The 18,889-nt window shown below is 58.9% G+C and overlaps 1 protein-coding gene across 1 annotated transcript in view; it reads right to left on the bottom strand.

Moving 5' to 3' along the window:
• Window positions 1–4,940: 4,940 nt before the first annotated feature.
• LOC111154801 (dispatched RND transporter family member 3) overlaps window positions 4,941–18,889 on the bottom strand; it is a 28,997-nt gene continuing 15,048 nt past the window's right edge. Inside the window, exons 9-20 of the mRNA XM_022514719.1 lie at window positions 18,014–18,175; window positions 15,853–15,966; window positions 14,915–15,051; window positions 13,631–13,815; window positions 11,628–11,758; window positions 11,381–11,553; window positions 10,274–10,400; window positions 9,569–9,714; window positions 7,521–7,680; window positions 6,852–6,965; window positions 6,204–6,370; window positions 4,941–5,562 (exon numbers count right to left, since the gene is read on the bottom strand). Coding sequence (XP_022370427.1) covers window positions 5,200–5,562; window positions 6,204–6,370; window positions 6,852–6,965; window positions 7,521–7,680; window positions 9,569–9,714; window positions 10,274–10,400; window positions 11,381–11,553; window positions 11,628–11,758; window positions 13,631–13,815; window positions 14,915–15,051; window positions 15,853–15,966; window positions 18,014–18,175 — 1,979 coding nt within the window. The 3' untranslated portion in view covers window positions 4,941–5,199. The remainder of the gene's footprint in view (window positions 5,563–6,203; window positions 6,371–6,851; window positions 6,966–7,520; window positions 7,681–9,568; window positions 9,715–10,273; window positions 10,401–11,380; window positions 11,554–11,627; window positions 11,759–13,630; window positions 13,816–14,914; window positions 15,052–15,852; window positions 15,967–18,013; window positions 18,176–18,889) is intronic.

Consider the following 18,889-nt stretch of genomic DNA (forward strand, 5'->3'; position numbering starts at 1 on the left):
CAGGATGCAGACCTCGTCTCTAAGGCAAATCCAGGCAGCCTTGGAGGGTGGAGAGAGAAAGGACATCAGGCCCCATGCCAGCCTGACCCCTAGGGACAGTCATGTGTGGACCCATGGCCCCCAGAGGCTGGGCTCCTGTTATACATCTGTTCAGAGTGGCCAGCGTTTCACAGGACTCCACTGGGCCTTGAATGCCAAAGGCAATGGTATTTAGCCTGCTGGAATGGGTGTGACTACCACCCCGAACTCCTCTAGAGGCCTCAAGAGCCAAAGGAGACTTGGTTCTTTCTGAGCAACTTTCTCTGTAGGAAGGGAGGCTGGCAGGACAGCCCTGTGCACAGGACACTCCATGTGCTTTGCTCGGCTCTCGTTCGATTCAGCTGGTGGGTTGTGTGTGTCCCTTTGAAGCAGATGTTCTCTCCTGGGCCAGTGTATTGTCCCTTTCCGTGTCTGCTGCCCCAAGAAGGCTCTGGCCTTAATCCCTCTAAGGTCCAATGAATCCCTTCTTTTATGCCTTCACATCAGCCTGCAGTAAGATGTCCTTTGGCTCCAGAAGGCATGTGTCTGGTGGGATCAGCACCCCAGAGGCAAGGAAAGTGGTCCTCATCCTTCTCCAGGGACCCCTCTGCCAGCCCCGACTTCATGGCTTTGTGCCCTTATGCCTCACTCCTCTCCCTCACTGCCCTCGGGTTTGTGTTTTTATGTTTGAAGAGTTCTTCTATGAAAGTTCTTTTCCCCACCTCAACAGTAAGGTCAATGAGGTCAGGGATCTGGGTCTGTGTTTGCATTCCCTTGTATCACTGAGGCCTGGAACGGCGCCTGGCACATAGTAGGTCCTCAGTAACCAAGTTGTTGAACACATGAACGCCCAGCTCCAGTGTGGATTCTTCTGCTTATGAGATGTGAACAACGATGAGAACAAGACTCACAGGGGACGGTCACCGGTGGTGGGCATAGGGCAGCTTGATTTCAGGAGACTCAAATTCTGCCAGCATAGCAGAGAACAGATCAGAGCTCTGGGTGTCATTCCGTCCCCTGCCCCATTTCCCAGATTAAATGTTCAGTGGCTTGTTCAAAGTCACCTGGGTAGGACTGGAGCTAAGACTTGGACACTGGACTCTCAACTCCAGATCGGGTGCTCCTTTCTCTCAGAGCAGCACACAGGTGGGCAAGCAGCTGTTGGAAGCTGGCCAGCTGTCCCTGGAGTCAGATGTGGTGCATGCTGGGAGGCCGTAGGGGACACAGAGCATGTACTCAGGAGTCAACAGCCCTGGATGGGAAGCCTGGCTCTGACTCTCACAAGCTGTGTGAGCTCAGGCCAGTTACTTCATGTCTTTGAGCCTCAATTTCCCTTAGCAGTGAAATAGAAACAGAAACATTCCCTTCTGAGGAAGGCAGCGAGGATTCCCAAAAGTGCATGGATAGGACCCAGGACACAGCAGGCGCTCCAAAAAAGCTGGCTCTCATTAGTACCTCCTGGCCTCCAAGAGAAGGAGGGAGAGAAGCAAAAGCAAAAGCCCCTTTTGGAGGGGACAGGGGTCTCTCTCTCCTGGGCTCCCTTTGTATCCTGTGGCCCTCCTTGGCCTGCTGAATGCCTGCACCTCCGCGCAGACCCCAGGCTAACTGCTGTGCCCGAGCTAATGAAGGGCTTCTCATTAACGCTCAGCAAAAGCCCATTAAGATCGTGAGCTGTGCATCAGTAGCAAAGGAAGGTCAAGTTTCTTCTCATGGGAGTTAGTGCTTCTGGGACTCAGTGTCAATATTCACAAATAAGAGAAAGGGGGATTTATCTGTAGGCAAGTAGACAGCCGAGGGTGTGGCCCCAAACAGTCACCCAAGTCCTTCCCCCAGCCCCTGGGAGGGAGAACATCACATCCCGGGAGCTGGACAGATGTAGGGCCTGAGGGACCAGGACGGGTCAGTTTTGATGAGGAAATTAAGATCCAAAGTTGAGAATGTCACCCTCAGGGGGCAGGGTGGGGAGGCGGCCTGGTACTGCCCAAAGCTGCCTTCCCCTCTCGGGGCCCCGGGAGCTCATCTGTGAGATGGGAACCCAGCTCTGTGGAGAGCCGTGAGGGGCACCAGAGCTGTACGTGGGCTGGGCAGCCCTAGTCACCTGGGGGGGGGGGGGGACAGTGACACCAAGGCCTACCTGCTCAAACCCCGCGCCCCCCCCAACACTGGGAGAGAGCAAAGATCAAGGGGAAGGAAGTGGAGCAGCTTCTTAAAAGGAAACGGGCTAAGTGAGGTATTCTTTACAAATGGGCATTATTTGGACTGCATGCAAATGACATGCAAACGACTCTGCATCCCCATTAAAACTAGGTTGTTGGAGAGGTTATTGGACAGGACAGTCCCTTCTCTGAGCGCCTCTGGGATGCCTTGTCACCTTGCCAGCTGCCTCCCTGTCACCCCTCCCACCTGAACTCCTCCCACAAGCTTGCCTGTTCCTCCCACAGCACCAATCACCAGAAGGAGCCCTGGGATCTCCGGCCTGAACCCCTGAGAAGCCCCTTCAGGGCTGTGTGGTCCCGAGCTCCACCTGCCTGAGCCTCTGCTCTTTGCTGGGCCTCCGAGGGCTCGGGTTTCACTGAAGGTTGATGGGAGAGTACTTAAGGGTGAAGTATTATACACATTCAAGGGTTTCCATGCCAGCTTTTCTAAGAACAGGCCTCTTGATTTGACCACCAACCTCGAATGTCCCCATTGTCAGGCTTTGCTACAGTTATCCCCGAGGTTGTATACCTTTAAAGGTTGAGTACACCTTAGGGCAGATTGGCTGGGGTCAAAGTCTGGCTCCGCGCTACCAGCTGTGTGACCCAGCCAAATTAATCTCTTAGAGAGCTTTGGCTTCCCCATCTGTAAAATGGGTATGATAGCACACACTCTGTAAGGCTCATGAAAGCTGATACACGTTGACCCCTGCTGGTTCCGGGCTGAAACGTGTCCCCCCCCGGAGATACACTGAGGTCCTAACCCTGGTACCCATGAATGTGAGCTTACTAGGAGACAGGGTCTTTGCAGGTGATCGAGTGGAGCCACTGAGGTAGACCCTGACCTGATAGCACCAGTGTTTTTGTAGAGGGCAGAGGATGTGAACATCACAGAGAAAAGATGGCCACGTGAAGACGGAGGCAGAGATGAAAGTGACGTGTTTCTACAAGCCCAGAAACACCAAGAACTGTCCACAACCAGCAGGAGCCAAGAGAAATGCCTGGAACAGATTCTCCTTCGAAACCTCCAGAAGGAACCACCCAGCCAACACCTCGAGTTTGGATGTCCAGCTTCCAGAACTGAGAGAATAAATTTGTTGTTTAAGTAGTCCCCCCCCCTCCCAGTGGTGGCATTTTAGTTCTGGCAGCCCCAGCAGACGATACAAATCCTGAGAAGAACATCTGGCACAGTAAGTAGAACCGTGAATTACTTGGGGTCTGGCTTCACCATAGATGGTGGGTCCAAAGTCGGCTATTCCCCAGACAAATACCGAGTCCCCACTTGGTCCCAGGCATGCACTGGGTGGGGACACGCTGTTACACCTCTGCCTTGTAGACCCAGCCCCCAGATAATATTTCCAGATGACCAGATGAGCTAACCCGAAGGTCACTCAGGACTCAGGGCTCAGTTCCAGCTGTTTGTGTCCGGCTTCCTAACACTCAGGGGGCAACATGTGCCCCAAGGAAGGACGGTGCCTGGCACACCAGAAGTGCCCCGAAATGCCCCGGCTGGGGTGCCTGGGTGGCTCAGTCAGTTAAGTGTCTGCCTTTGGCTCAGGTCATGATCCTGGGGTCCTGGGATCGAGTCCTTATCAGGCTCCCTGCACAGTGGGGAGCCTGCTTCTCCCGCTGCCCCTCCCCCCACTCCTCTCTCTCTCAAATAAATAAAATCTTTAAAAAAAAAAGCCCCAACTGACAAGCCAGACAAGCTCCTTAAAAGAAGGTTCACTGGGGCGCCTGAGTGGCTCAGTGGGTTAAAGCCTCTGCCTTCGGCTCAGGTTATGCCCCCAGGGTCCTGGGATCGAGTCCTGCATTGGGCAGGGAGCCTTCCTCCCCCTCTCTCTCTGCCTGCCTCTCTGCCTGTGATCGCTGTCTAATAAATAAATGAAATCGTAAAAAAAAAAAAGAAGTTTCATCTACGGAGCCCCATTCCCACAGTGCTACTGAGGCTTCCAACCTCAACCTGGGCCCGCAGAGCACTGTGGGGCCTCGGTCCCGGGGAGTCTGGCACCCTCCACCCACCTCCATCTCCCTCCAGCCTCCACCCCCCACCCCCGTGCTGGGCTCTGGCCAAGCAGCCTGTGAGTACTCGTTACTACAACGTGGAGAACGTGCAGCCCGTGACGCTTACGAAGCTCGTGTTAGTGGCGGCCGTCTGCAGTGTTATTTCTCTTGAATAGGAACCATCTGCTGTGAGCTGGTGGCAGGCACAGCCAGCGCCCGACCCAGGGACTGCCTCCCCCAATTCCAACCCCCAGAGTCGAGTGGGGGAGATGGGGGCTTGGATCAGTGAGGAAGGCTGTATTGGGGAACCCACAGCACCCCTGGGGAGAAGGAGCCCCTTGAGGCCAGGGGTAGGACATGCAGAACCCAGGCCAGTCTCTTATGCTCTCTGGCCAGGACCAAAAGGCCTGGGAGGGACCACAAGACCACCCAGCATTGGCCTCCACAAAGCTGGTGGGGAGGGGAAGAAGGGGTAGAGGGGTGCAAGGCCCCTGCCCTTGAACCCACTGTGCTCTTCCTGCAAATTCTCTGACCAAGGCACAGGGCTCAGGAGGCAGTTGGGCTCTGCCACCGAGCCTTCTACATGTCAGTCAGTTCGCCTCCTGGTGCCTCAGTGTTCACATCTGTAGAATGGGGGCCCTGTAACAGCCCTGTGGGAGGGCTGTCATCAGCACTGAGGCAGTACAAGGGGGAAGTCCCTGTGGTGAGCCGGCATGGAGGGGGGCTGGCCGCCCAGCAGAAGGGGGGTGGTGGCCGGCTTCCCACCCAGCTCTGGCTGGGTGCCGTCATGAAGGCAGTGCGGGCCACGCGGGCAGGCGTCCACTCCCACACTGAGCGAAGGGGTGCCTTTCCCGGCCCAGGCCTGGGAACAGAACTAGTTAGAGCCAAGCCGGGAAACAACGGGCCTCTGGGGTCAGAACGAGTACCTTGTCCCACACCCGCCGGACAAAAGGTGCGCTGGTCAGGACCCCGAGTGCCAGGGCTATAGGGAGGCCCCGGCGGGCAGGGGAATCTTATAGCCGCTCCGGAGGAGCACGAGGCAGGCAGCCAGCCCCAGGGCCCCTGCCAGGAGCACGGCGCCCAGGGCTTTGAGGAAGGAAGTCCTGGTCCGGGTGAAGGAGCCGGGGGCCATGATGCCAAGCAGGGCCGTGCTGACCGTGAGCGTGTAGAGGATGGACACCCCCGTGTTGAGCGCGACGATCTTGCCAAACTTGGCAAATGGGGCGATGATGCAGAAGAAGAGGGGCACCGTGGCGATGACCGTGGTCAGGGCGCTGGACACGATGGCCACTCCCACGTGCCGCACGGCCTCCAGGGTCCGCCACTGGCGCTGCGAGTGGGCGTCCTGGGTGCAAAGGTAGGGCAAAGGCTGGGGCCAGGGACCCGACGTGCCAGGGGGATCCCTCCCTGCGTGGGGCCAGCCTGTTTCTGGACGGCCCCAGCTCTGCTGCCAGAGACGGGGCCAGAGACGGGGCCAGGGACGGCCCCTGCTCCCCGGGCTTGGTGGGAAGATGACCTGGTTCCCTGACGAGGGCGCGCAGGCAGGCGCTTAGTGGTTGCTGGGACAACCAGGCTGCGGCGGTGTGCGTAGTAGGTCCTCAGAAATGGCCCGGAGGGGAACGGATTTCTTTCTTTGGACCAAAAGCAGCTAAAAACATAACTGACTTAATGTATGTATTTATGAACGTTTCCACACCACCACAACTCCAAATTAGGAGAAAACAAAGCCCTTGAAAAGACCCGGAGCTGGTGCTGAGTAGATGAGCGCGTTCTCACGAAGCCACAGACATGTGGGGGGTGGTGGGTGGCTTCAGAGTCACGACTAGAATGGGCCACCCTGTTCTCCAGGCTGGAGAAGGAGACTTGGACTCAGGGAAGCAGGGAGGCCTTATGCTCATTAGCGGAACAGGCTGGTTGGGAGTTGGGCACCAGGGTGTCCAGCTGGCCTCAGGGGACGCCCTGGGGTCGGGCCGGCAGGGTGCTCACCTCAGCCTGGTGGGGGGGCAAGCTCTCTCCGGCCAGCAAGTAGCCCTCCACCAGATGGACACAGTAGTCCACAGACGAGCCGACGAGGATGGACAGGGAGATGGCTTCCACGGCCCCCATCTCCCAGCCGCTCCAGTACATGATGGTCACCACGAGGCAGACGATGCCTGCAGGGGGCAGGGGACAGTGGGCAGGCGGCTTGGACCCAGCCTTACCCACACAGTCTAGAGGGGCACTGGGTAGACTCAGAGGGCCCCTGGGGGAGGCGGCAGAGCCTAGAGTGGAGCCCCCATCTCTGGAGACAGGAGGGACCAGGAGGGCCAGGGTCAGAGAGAAGTGGGGGTTCTGGGGGAGGGACAGGTGCAGCAACAGGTTACTGGGCCAGGAGCTACCACCTGGCGACATCCGGGTCCCTTCCGGGAGCACACACGCTGGTGGGGGACAGTCCTGGGAGCGACCATCACACGGGGTCTTTCTGCTGGGAGTGGATGTGGGGGTGGCTGGGAAACCTTCAATAAGGACATGTGACAGTTAAGGATGGAGAGGAACCTGCTGGCCTGAGACCACCTTCGGGACTCCTGCCCACCCCTGGCCCCAAGAGCCTGATGTCTGCGTATTAGCCCCCACCCATCCCCCCGGCCCACATACCAAGGATGCTCAGGAGCACGGGCAGAAGGAGGAGCACGTGGGTGGTGAACACGGCCACTGCGGCCACGCAGATGAGCAAGGACAGGGCCAGGCCGTACAGGGCACTCTGCACCCCTGGAAGGCATGAGAAGAGGGTCCTCAGCTGGGCTTCATGGGGGGCACCTATAACTACCCCCCACTGCCCCTCCATGGTTCAGAGGTTACTGGGGTCCCAGAGATGGCCACCATCATAGCTGGCCATGTCACTCTGGGTGAGCCACAGGACCTCCTTGAGCCTCATCTGTAACACCGAGCAACAGGAGTACCCACCCCACAGGCCTTCTCTGGGGTTTAAAGAACATGGTCAGGCCCTTGGCACAGGGCGTGGTCCCGGGAAGGGACCAGAGAACTGCCACAATGGTGATCATTGTCACTGTTCAGGGGACCAAATTTAGGAGAAAAGAGTGGGGCTAGGTGCCCCTGAGCAGGAGACCCACACTCCAGCCTCTGATTGGTGCTCCTGGCCACTGGGCCATTCCAGTTGCCCCGGGCTCTTGGCCAGGCTGGAGAAGATGACAAGTGGGCAATTCAGACAGGCCACACCCTGCCCTCCCTGCCCCAGGTAACCTGCTACCATCCCCCGCTTCAGACCCGGGGAGTTAGGGGGTGAGGGGCTGGGCTGCCGCTTGCCTATGATCTCCATGAAGATCTGTTTCCAGTGCTCACACGTCTGGAACCCTCGGCGCAGGGCTGAGCCCTCAGGGAACGTCTGTAGCTGCTGCTGCAGGAAGCTCTCCCAGCGCAGGTAGTCCGAGTACGTCTGGAAGGAGGACTTGCCCTTGTACGTGGTCTGTGGGGCACATGAGCCAGTGAGATGGGTAGGGGGCAGTGTCCACTCACGCTTCCCAGGTGATGGCTGGTCCGCCCTGTGGCAGGTGCAGCCAGCCCTTGGGCACCTGCACATGGACAGTGCCCCAGTCCGGGAGTACCTCCCACCAGCCTCTGGGTGCGCGTGTGAGCCTTACAAGGGCAGTAGGTTCTGATGCCACCAAAGTCCCTGCCCCTTCCCAACAGAACCAGTGGCAGCTCCCAGAGCCCCCAAGCTCTCACGCCCCAGCCTGTGCACACAGTTCCCTCTGCCCGCACAGCCAACTCCCAACATCCTTCAAGCCTCTCACGGGCTCTGTCTCCTCCAGGAAACCTTCTTGGAAGCCCTGAGACGGGCCTCTGCTGGGCTCTGCCGGGCTTCCGCATCAGAGCTGTTGTCACGGCCCAGCATCCTGCCCGTCTCCAGCCCCGAGCTCTGCAGAGCTGTTCCGCGGGAGGACAAGCACTCAGCCTGCTCTGGGACCTTCGCACGCGCACTCCCACACCCACTTCTGCTCTCCCCGAGTGTACCACGTTACGGTGTGTCTGTGCACATGTGTGTGTCTGAGCGTTGGTGGGGTCTGCTCGGAAGCGACACTCTGTGGTGTGGCCAAGCCCGAGAGGGTTTCTGTCCTCTCTCAAACTGTCTAGGGCCTCAGCCTCTGAAAGGCAGAGGATTCTGACACAGGCCGGACCTGGGTGAACTTGGGGACCGTTATGCTGAATGAGATAAGCCACACACAAAAAAACCAGTGCTGTCGATTCCGGTTACCTCGGGGGCCCGAGAAGCCAGGTTCCCAGAGACACTTCGTAGAACAGTGGGTGCGAGGGCTGGGGGAGGGGCGGGAGGGAGCTGGTGTCTCTCGGGACAGAATTCCAGAGGCGGCATCACAGCGTAAATATCCCTAAGCGTTACTGAAACATTCTTCCAAAATGGTTAAGATGGTCAATTTTACGATGCGTATTTTACCACAATTTTTTAAAAAACTGCCTGGGGCTTTGAAGTGGTGTCTACATGAGCCTGGGGCTCCCTCGGAGGAGGACTGGGAGGGGCTCTGGGGCCTTGTGACTTGGTGTGGTGAGTGGCAGATGGCGGGAAGGAAAGCAGGGCCCCAGGCCAGAGCACGAGGCCTGGTTTTCATGCCCCGCATCTCTAAGTGACGGCCCTGCTGCTTCCCGGGACTGCCAGACAGCGGGCAGGGACATATCACCCTGTGCTTCAGAGGAGGCCTTGGAGGCCGGTGGGGAGCCGTGATTGGCACAAGGAGACACAGAGCGCTCCAGCATCAGCGCTGGGACTGGACCCTGGGTCTCAGCACACAGGCAGCAGCGGCAGGCTCGGCAAGCCTCTGGAGCCAAGCGCCATGGCCATGGGGCCTGCAGAGGCCCAGGTCAGGCATGCTTGCGCGTGCGTGTGTGTGTGTGTGTGTGCATGTGGGCCTCCCTCCTTGGGCAGAGTCCAGGCAGTGTCAGGATGAGGGAGAAGGCAGTGAGGGGTGTGGATGGCTGGTCCCCTGGCTCCCAAACTTCTTGGAGGCGGCCCAGCACCCAGGACTGTGGCCTAGAGCCCAGCGTCCCAGAACAGCAGAGGGGAGCGTCCTGAACTTTCGCCAGGGCTCTCCACCCCAGAGGCGACAAAGCAACACAGGCCCTGGCATGGTGGGAACAGCCTGCATGGTAGAAAGGGCAGTTCCCCGTGGTCAGACAGCTGGCGTCACACTCGATGTTGACACCCATAACCGTGTGAGCCGGGGGGAGTCTCTTCAGCTCTCTCGGCTACAGTCTTCCCCCCTCTATAGAGCCGCCTCTCAGAAACTGGGCTGGGCACTGCAAAGAGAGCCCTGGGCCTGGCGAGGCCACAGGGAGCTCACCGACTCGAAGGCCATGGAGATCCACTGTACCCGGCCCTCCTTGACGCCCACCGCCCCATGAGACAGCTGCCCCGGGAGCAGGTTGGGCTCAGGTAGCTCCTTGCACTCAGGATGCAGCATCTGCAGGAAGGACGAGGTGCTATAGCCTGTAGGGAGAAAGGGAAGGGAGAGAGGCGGTGGGGTTGGGGACCCTGGGAGCATGTCCCTTCCCCTCCCCACCTTGTCCCATCCAGGGCATGTATGCACCTGCTGGGAGGGCATGTGGGAGGGGCCCTGCCCTCCCCACAACCCCCCGGCCTTAACACATGTCTGTCACCAGGGGCAGTGACCTACAGCAGTCATTTGCCACTGGGGTGGAAAAGGACACCTTGGGTCTCCTTCAGCAGAGCCCTGGCATGACCTCACCCGGGTTAGTGGCGTCCACCCCAGCCCTGGCTGGGAAAAGCCACTCTGGCAGGTGTGCCCACACACACGGCACACATCCCGCACACGCATGCACCTCCACACCAATCCGTGTCTGGACACGATCTGGCTCTAGAAGTCTCACCCCCTGCCCCTTGCCCCAGTGGGGACACAAACTCAAGCAAGGACGTGTGTCTGCCGGACTCCTGCCAGGCACGGAGGTCCTCGTGGCTATCCACCCTGGGAGTGGCAGCACGGCCGCCCCGGTGTGTCCTCCCTCTGGCAAATGGCTCTCCCACACACCTGAGGGCAGACACTGGGCCCCGCCTGGCTTCACCAGCTCCGAGTTCCCCGCGATGGCCTTGCAGAGGCGACACAGGTGCCCAATTTCTTTGAAGAGATCAAAGCTGCTGTCATAGACGACACTGCCCTTTCCCAAGGAGACACAAGTGGGCACGGGCCGCTCAATGAGTTGGGAACTCGGTCCTGAGCCCCACCCCAAGGGAAGAACCTCCCCAGCCCCCGGCCACCCTTGCAGACATCAGGCTGGAGTCTCTGCACGGTTGCCTGAGCCCCCTGACCGAGACTGCTGTGTCCTGCTCCGACCAGTACCTTCTGCTCCCAGCACAGACCCCTAGGCTCAGCCCCGCTTTGACTCACAAGCTCTTACCCTGGGCTTCCTCCTGTCTCTCTCTGCTCCACCCAGCCAAATCTCCGTCCTCCCTCAACTGCTTAGTGTCCTCCCCGCCTCCCCACCCTCCTCTGAACACCTGGGGGACTCGCGGTCAGGACAGAGCACATGGATCCGGATTATCCCGGCTCCAGAACTACTTCGGGTCTGAAATCCTGTATACCCAACCGGACGGACTTCTCAAGGCAGGAGCTCTGACCCTGCCACACCCACGGTCCTTTCCACCACACACTCAGCACCCACCCGTGTCACACAGACCCCACGGCTCCAGCAGTTTCTCTCCCTTCCAAAGCCCAAGAGCCCAGCGCAGGGCACAAACATCTACAGGGGGAGGAGCCTACACAGAGGGGAGGGCCACTTAGTCAGGCACAGAGCAGGGGCTGTGGGTGCAGGGAACGGCCTTCTGCAGGGAGGGGAGGGCGGGGGGGGGGGGCGCGATTTACACACCTACATCTCCCTTAGCTCTGTTCTAACCCCTCACGGTGAAGGGCAACCGGCTCAGGCCCACAATGTACCCAGATTCCTGGGTGATTCTGAGAGCCCCACCCTGATCGCTCCTCAAGAGAAACCACCCCCGAGGGCCCGTCTGGGCCTCAGGAGCAGTCAGAGGAGCAAGAGGATGTGTGGGGAGCTGGGCCAGTGGCCACCCGGGCTGGCGTTTGTTTGCACATCTGGTGTGGTCTGGCCCCTTGACATCTGCCCAAAGTGGGCCCACGTACCGGGTCTCCGATGACATGGTTGTCCACCTGCCGCGTGCGGTTGACACCAATAATGCCAAAGACCACGAAGACCATGGCCCCTGTATCCACCAGCGGCCGCACGGCTGGCTTCCCGCAGCCCGTGTTCACGCAGGGGTTGAAGCCGAAGGTGGCCGAGAGGCGGGCCTTGGGCACTGCAGAGGGAGTCACATCTGTATGCGAAGGTGGGGCTCAGCCTCCCAAGGCCCCACAGCCTCCCCACATGTACCTTTCTCACTGGGCACATAGAAGAAGCCTTTGGTCGGGCCGTCGGGGCTGGAGCTGAGCAGGCAGCCGGGAGGCGCCGCGCACACGCGCCCGTGGAAAGGAGGCTTGTGGGACTGAGCAAAGTACACTTTCCTGTGGAGGCAAAAGAGACTGGCTGAGGATGGGAAGGCCAGGAGGTGCCTGGGAGGTGAGGCCAGCACCGCCGCGTGTGGCTGTGCACAAGGACAGGAAGAATGCGGGGACGGATTCGGGTCCCTACCCCCCCAGCACGAGGATGTAGTCTCAGGTTGGGGGCTGGGATGTGGAGGTCACTCCTGGTCCCGCCCCTGCCAGGGGCGCCTGCTCAGCAGCCTCCTGCTCTGTGTGGGTCTCCCCACCCGTGGCAAGGAGGGTGGAGACCAGGAGTTTCCAAACCATCCTCCAGGGAGTGTAAGAGTTTGCAGAGGGGCCCCGGGCCAGCCTGGCGGTTCCCTGCTCGGAAGCACCCCTGCTTTAATGGGAACAGTTACTGAGCCTCAAGATTTTGCGTGAAACAAGGTTCCATGGTTAGCTTGTTCACCACTGGACCTGACATAGCTCAAGGTTCTTTCTAGAAAGTTCAAAGCTCCTCCAGGCAGACTGATTCCATTTGCTATTGTATATATGCAAAGCAAGCCCAGTCCTGGGCTCAGGGGAGGATGGGCAGAGGGACCCCTATCCCTGAGCCCAGGTACCCTGGGCTGGAAGGGCCCAGTGAGCCTGTCTTGGTCACCTCCCCCCACCTCCATGCCACTGCCCTCTGCCCCAAGGGGCCTCCAGCCTCTGTGGGTGCCCAGTGCCCAGAGGTCAGGCTCGGTCAGAGACTAGAGCCCCATGTGTCCCCAGGGCAGGGTCCGCACTATCGCTGTCCAGGCCCAGCACTGCTCCCCCTTCCAGAGCAGAGCACGTGCCAGCATTTGCAACGACACTGGTTGACTTGTTAGCTGTTGTCTCCCACTCGCCAGCCTAAGGGCAGGAGCCACATCTGTCTTGTTCACCACTGACGCCCCAGCAGGAGCAGGGTGTCGGCACAGACTCGGTGCCCCACGTTTGTTCAGTGAGCAACGAAATACAGTCTCAGTGGACACATGAATGTGGGGCCCTGGTCTGAACACAGGTGCCCCCAGCTGCTTGGAGCCCCCCTGCCTCCCCAGGAACAGAATGCTGTCACCCATTAAATACTCTGGGGCACCTTCATGTGCCAGGCACTAGGCAGGGCCCAAGTATACAGAAGGTAAATATAACAGACAGTCTCCTCTCCCGCCTCCTTACGGTCTGGCGGAACGGGGGTAGGGGGGAGGAGTGGTGTGGGGGGTGGCATTTATTAAATATTTACTAAATTAATTATATGGAGAGAGTGAATAGTGCCTTGGAGAGGAGGTAGAAAGTGCACACGTCCACTCATTTGGCCAGTGTTCACCGAGAACCCCCTGGGTGCCGGCCCGACGCTGGGGACACAGCGACAGAAACGGTCAAGGAGCCTGCTGCAGGATGCTCCCGAGGAAAGACAGGTTATAAACAGGTCAGAGTGATTCCAGGTGGTGATGGGGGCAGGAAAGGGAGCAGGGGGAAACACACAGAGAGGGACCGGGCTTGGTTCTTCTGGACGGGGAGGGAGTTCCCATCAGGGACAGCCTCTCCCAAGAGGGGGCCCTGGAATGGACACCTGAATCCCGGAGAAAAGTCATCACACCCGAGGAGCTAGGAAAGAGCATTCGAGGCAGAGGGAGCGGCAGGTGCAAAAGTAGCACCTGCTACTGCAGTGAGGGGCGGTGCGAGCATGAGGCAGGGGGCAGACAGGGAAGCAGGTCCCCCGCCCATCCTCTGCGCCGGCATCCCCCGCTCCCCAGCCCTGGGCCGGGAACTAGTTGAACACACGTGTGCACATGGACGGGTGCCTAAAGGCACCTAAAGGTGCCTGCTGACATCTCTCGGTGGAGGGTATGGTCCGGCTGGCGAAAAGGGGCTGATCCACGAGGCTGTTACCGCGTGTGCTGCTGCTCCTTGGCGGCCGCGTAGAAGCTGAAGTCAAACTTCCAGCCCCGCTTGGCATCGCAGCCCAAGGTCGTCACCATCCACTTGCGGGAGGGGCTCGCCGGCTGGAGCAGCCCTACTGTAGACATACAAGCGGTGAGCTTCTTGGTGAAGTTACCCAAAGGCGCTCTATACACCTAAGCAGTGGATCGACAGAGACAAGACAGGTGACTCTGGGGGGCTGCCTCGGCCTGGGCCCAGCCTCAGGCTCCGGCCCCTCCCTCCCTCCTGGGCAGCTCCCCTGACCCTGCCCCAGCACCCGCGGAGGGGTGGGGCAGAGCCCTGGGCAAAGGCTCAGGAGGCCTGGGTTCGAGTGTGAAGATGGAGCACGTCCTTCCTTCCCTGTCTGAGCCTCGGTCCTTCCCCCAGTGGGCACCTACTCCGCCCAGGTCCTGAGCTGGGCAGTGAGCGTCCAGCAGCGAGCAAGATGGGCTTGGGCCCTGTCTCCGGGGAGCCCCCAGGCACGATGGCTTTAGGTTCTATTGGGGGCTATGAATGTGCTAGGACGCGAAGACCGGGGATACATGGGCAGGGGAGGAGGAGGGCAAACCGAGAAGTGGGTCAGTGCAGGGCTATATGAGGGGGTGACATTTATGCTGAGGCCTCAACGAGGGGCCTGCCATGCGTTCCGCTGGAAGGAAAGCTTTCGAGGCAGCGGGAAGAGCAATGCAAAGTCTCAGAGTCAGGAAATGCCTCAGACACCTCACCATTCAGATGGAAACAGAAACCGTGAACAAATGAGTTGACACAGGGCGTAACTTGTCCAAGAAACACAGATGATTCCTGAGAGGGAGAAACTGGAGGACTGGGGTGGCCCTTAGAGGCTCTTTTCTGGGGTGCTGGGGCAGCTGCCAAGAACAGTCACCTAGCTACCGGCTACCAAGCCCTTCCTGCGTCCTAAGCACTACCTATCATTACCTCATGTACCTCCAACCCTGGCTGTCATTTATGCACCCCATTTCACAGATGAGGAGACTGAGGCTCAGAGAGATTAAGCAATCTGCCCCAAGACACACAGATTATAAATGGCAGAGCCAGGACTCGAACCCAGGTCTGCCTGACCTGGAAGCCCGTGCTGTCACTACTCTGTGGGTACCACAGACCTCGCTGGGAGAGGGTCCTCGTCTGCCTCACAGACCCTGCCTCGCCCTCCCGATGTGGCCAGGGTCCACCAGCATGGCTCTGAGGGCCCCCTTCCCCATACTGGCAGTCCATGTCACTGCAGCCCAGGCTTACCTGGAAGGAGGGCACCTCCCCGTCCCCAGGGGACACGATCTGCCAAGGGGCGGGTAGGCTGGCGTTGAGGGAGAACCTGTACACAGCCGGGTGGCCTTTACTCTTCACCTTGGAGACATACACGGTGCCTGGGGAATCTGGGAGACAAATGAAGGATGGAGAAGGGGCAGACGGTCACCTTGCCTGGCTTCCCTGGACTTGGAGCAGCCCACTCTCTGTTCTGTGGCCCGAGGAGCTAAGCCCTGACTTGGGCTCTGTTCCTCTCTACTGGACCAAGCCCATGGCCATGATGGGGGATGCTGGTGGTGGACGTGGGGATGGGGTGGTGGGCATGGAGGAAGTGGGAGGTGGTAGTGGTCCCTGGGATGGGGTGGCACAGTAGGTGGCCAGATTGACAACGACGTTACAAGTCGTGGGAAGATGTGGTGTCTGGGCTAGGGTAGCTGCTCTGCTGCCTGTGATGGGGGTAGGGGTGAAGGGCAGGGCCAGAGCTGTGAATGACAATGGTAGGGAACGCAGATGGGTGACGACAGCCATGGGGTGACAAGGACACACAGAAGTGCCCCATGGGGGAGCTAATTCCCACACGTGTCCCTGTGTCCCAGCGCTGATGGGGATCTGGGCAGGGATAAGTCACTCTTTGGGGCTCAGGACACTCCTGCCCACCCCCAGACTCTCAGGAAGGATCTGGCACGCACAGCAAGTCCATGGGATGCCAGAGGCCTGGCTGGGGTGGTGCAGGAGGGGATGCCACTGTTCTGACTGAGGAGAGCTAGTAGGATAGTGGGCGAGGGCCCCGAGTTCAACTCCCAACCCAACCCCACCTCAGTGTCCCCAAAGCACAGACTCTTGTTCTCATCAGGAGCACCCTAGTACTAAGGCAGGATCTCCTAAAGCCACCCCCCTCCCCCACCAGCCAGACCACACTCCCCACTAACCCTGTGGGGTGGCCTCAGGCCGGCCGGCCCAGGAAACCCCTGAGCCCCGCTTCTTCTTCTCCAGAGACGTCCGGATGTTGTTCTGCAGGCTGTGGGGCTTCTCCTGGAACAGACCTACCCCCGCAGCTCCTTAGGGACAGCCGGGCCTCCCTGGCTGAGCCCGGCAGGGAAAGGCAGAGACTAAGAGAGCTGGCCACCCTAGGGACATGGGCCTCGGGGCCCTCGGCTTGGGGGACGGGTGACAGGGGTCTGAAAGAAACTGGATAGAACTGAAAAAAAAAAATGCCAAATATTGATTTTGCAGGAATCTTAAGGCAAAAAGAAGGCACCTGTCTGCTCCATCTGGAGAAAGACACTCTGACACTTTCCCTCCTCATCCTCGCCGCGCCTCACGTCCCTCCTCTGTCAAATGGGGTAATGCCGAACCTCCAGAGGGTGGGCGGCAGGACCAAACAGGACACTGCATCTCACGCATTTAGCTGATAAATGCTCCACGAGCAGGAACAAGTAGAAATGGGACGCCATCCACCAGCCGAGATGACAGGAGACTGTCCTGTTTTGCCTCAACAACTGGGGATGAATTTTCTGGTTTCCTTTGTTGTTGTTTCATGAGAGGAATTTTACACCTTCAAAGATGCAATCTTCACAGTAATTCTTGGAGGTCGCTATCATTAACCCCATATGACAGAGGAGAAAGCAGAGAGGTTCGGGGAGGTTCTGTGACCTGCGGAGGAAGTGACAGGAAGAGCCTCATTTGGATCCTGTCTTGGTGGCCCTGAAAGCCCTTTCTGCCACAAACCCAAAAGGCCTCCCAAAGGGCAGTTCAGGGAGACAAGAGGGCCAAGAGGCTGGGGGCTGGACTTGGGCCAGCATTCTGGCCCTTCTCTGGACAATTTTAGGAGCTTCAGCACCATTCTGGGTTTCACCTAGCTAGGAAACGGGGACTGGCTTTTTGACTCTGAGCCCCGAGGGACAGCAGGTAGCCTCCGAGCAGCAGTGGTCATGGAGTCTGATGCGTACGCACGGGCGGGAGAGGAGCTGGGGATGCGGCCGGGGCTGGCTCCAATTTCGGAGGCGCTCTTCAGGCACCTCTCTGAGCTGCAGTCGATTATCGTGCATTTGGCTAATGCCATTACCGAGGGGAAGGCCAGGTTAATGCGAACACCGCCCTAATTAAATGAAGGCAATTACAGCAGTCGGCGAATCTTCTCCTAGGAGCTGGAAGGACAAGCCCAGCATCTTCTCATTTGATTCTAACGGACCTGGCAAAGCTGTATGACCTTGTGCCAACCTCCTCTGGCCCCAACCCCAACCTCCTGCTTCCCTCGGTGAAATGAGGGCCTGGATCAGACAACCTTTAAAGCAAGGGGACATCTTCAACTCACCTCCTTGCTCATTCCTGACACCCACTCCTCATCACTGTTTCTGTGGATTTCATCTCCTCAAAACCTCTTGACTCCACGGCCACCGTAAGCATGCTGGCCCCAGGCCCACTGTCTCGTGCTCAGATGAGGGCACCGGCCCCCGGTCCCCAGCCGGCTTCCACCCTCACCCTCCCATCCACATCCCCACAGTGCCCGGGAGACTCAATCATGGCCCTTCTCTGCCTAAAATCCTCCAGGAGCTCGCCTGACAATTAGAATCAAATGCAGACTCCAGTCCTCCAGTCCTTGGCCCGGCCTGCCTGCCTTGCCTTAGCTCCTGCGACTGACTCTCTCACACTTGGCCTCGGCCTTGCCCATCGCTGGTGCTTCCCTCTGCCAAGACCTCTTCTCTTCTCTCTCAGCCTGGCTAAGTCTTGCCCTTTCTTCGAGTCTCGGCTTAGACACTGCCTCCTCCAGGAAGCCCTCCGTGATGCTGAGCTCCCCAGGCTCCCCGTTCTTCCTCCATCACAGCTATCTACTATTCCAATGCCGGCCCCTAGAAGGCAAATGGACTCCCAGAGCTCAGGAAGCCTGTCTGGCCCACGACAGTTTCCCCAGCACCCGGTAAATACCTGTTTCAAGAAATGGGGAAACACTGAGGCTCAGACGTGAAATGATTTGCTGAGGTTGCACAGTGATGGGAGCCTGGACCTTGTATCTCACAGGCTGACAGTCTTTGAGACCTGAACTCCAAAGAGAGCAGGGAGCCCAGGGGTACACCCCGACTGAACTCTCACCTGAGCAGGTGATACAGGATATGCCCTCGGCACTCAGGTTGTACTTGAGGTCCAGCAGCACCTGGATGTTGGTGTCGGGCCGGAAGAGCAGGGGGGCCCGGCTGGCGGGGCGGAGCCGGCTGACGAAGACCAGGGACAGGATGAGGACAGAGATGAAGAGCCCTGCCAGGAGAGGAGGCATGCTAGGTGGGCCCGGGAGGCTGGGGGCGGCCTTCACAGCCCTGGAGAAGAGCTGCTCCCTTTATGGGGGAGCAGTGAGGGGGCAGGGTCCCCAGGGAGCTGGCAGAGGTGTGGCACGGCAGCCTGCGGGTGAAGCTGGTCAGGGACTAGTCCTCTGGGGTTCGGGGCTGGATGTTATTTGTGTCACTTGGGGAGGCAGACTAGAAGCTGCAAGGTTGCACTCTTGGGCAAGAGAGTACCTAACAGTTTCTAAAGAGCCTATGCGTCTGCTTGATTATACACAGCCCTAAATACAGTCCGTGATTAGAATAAGAACAGCACTGAGCCTTTATTGGGCACTTACTGCGTGCCACACCCTGGGCCGAGTTCTTTCCTTGCACCGTGGTTTGCCCTCCTTCTGCCCTAGTAGATAGATACTATTCTTATCCTCAGGAACCAGTACATGGTAGAATTAGGATTCCAACCTGGCCAAGCTGGTCTGACTCCAAAGCCCAAGAATCTGCTCTACAGCCCGGTGTGATGACTGGCACACAGCAGGCGCTCCATCAGCAACAATTATGGGGGACCAGCTCCGTTCCACACAGGAAGGGGAGATGCAAGACGCCAACCCAGGGTCATTTGCAGGAGGGATGCTGGACTCCCACAGCCAATGCGTCCTTTGGGGGAGTCTGTTCCTTGTGCCTTAGGCACTGGGGA

Source organism: Enhydra lutris, unplaced genomic scaffold (genome assembly GCF_002288905.1).
Source record: "Enhydra lutris kenyoni isolate GAN:26980312 unplaced genomic scaffold, ASM228890v2 scaffoldscaffold38, whole genome shotgun sequence".
Lineage (NCBI taxonomy): Eukaryota > Metazoa > Chordata > Mammalia > Carnivora > Mustelidae > Enhydra > Enhydra lutris.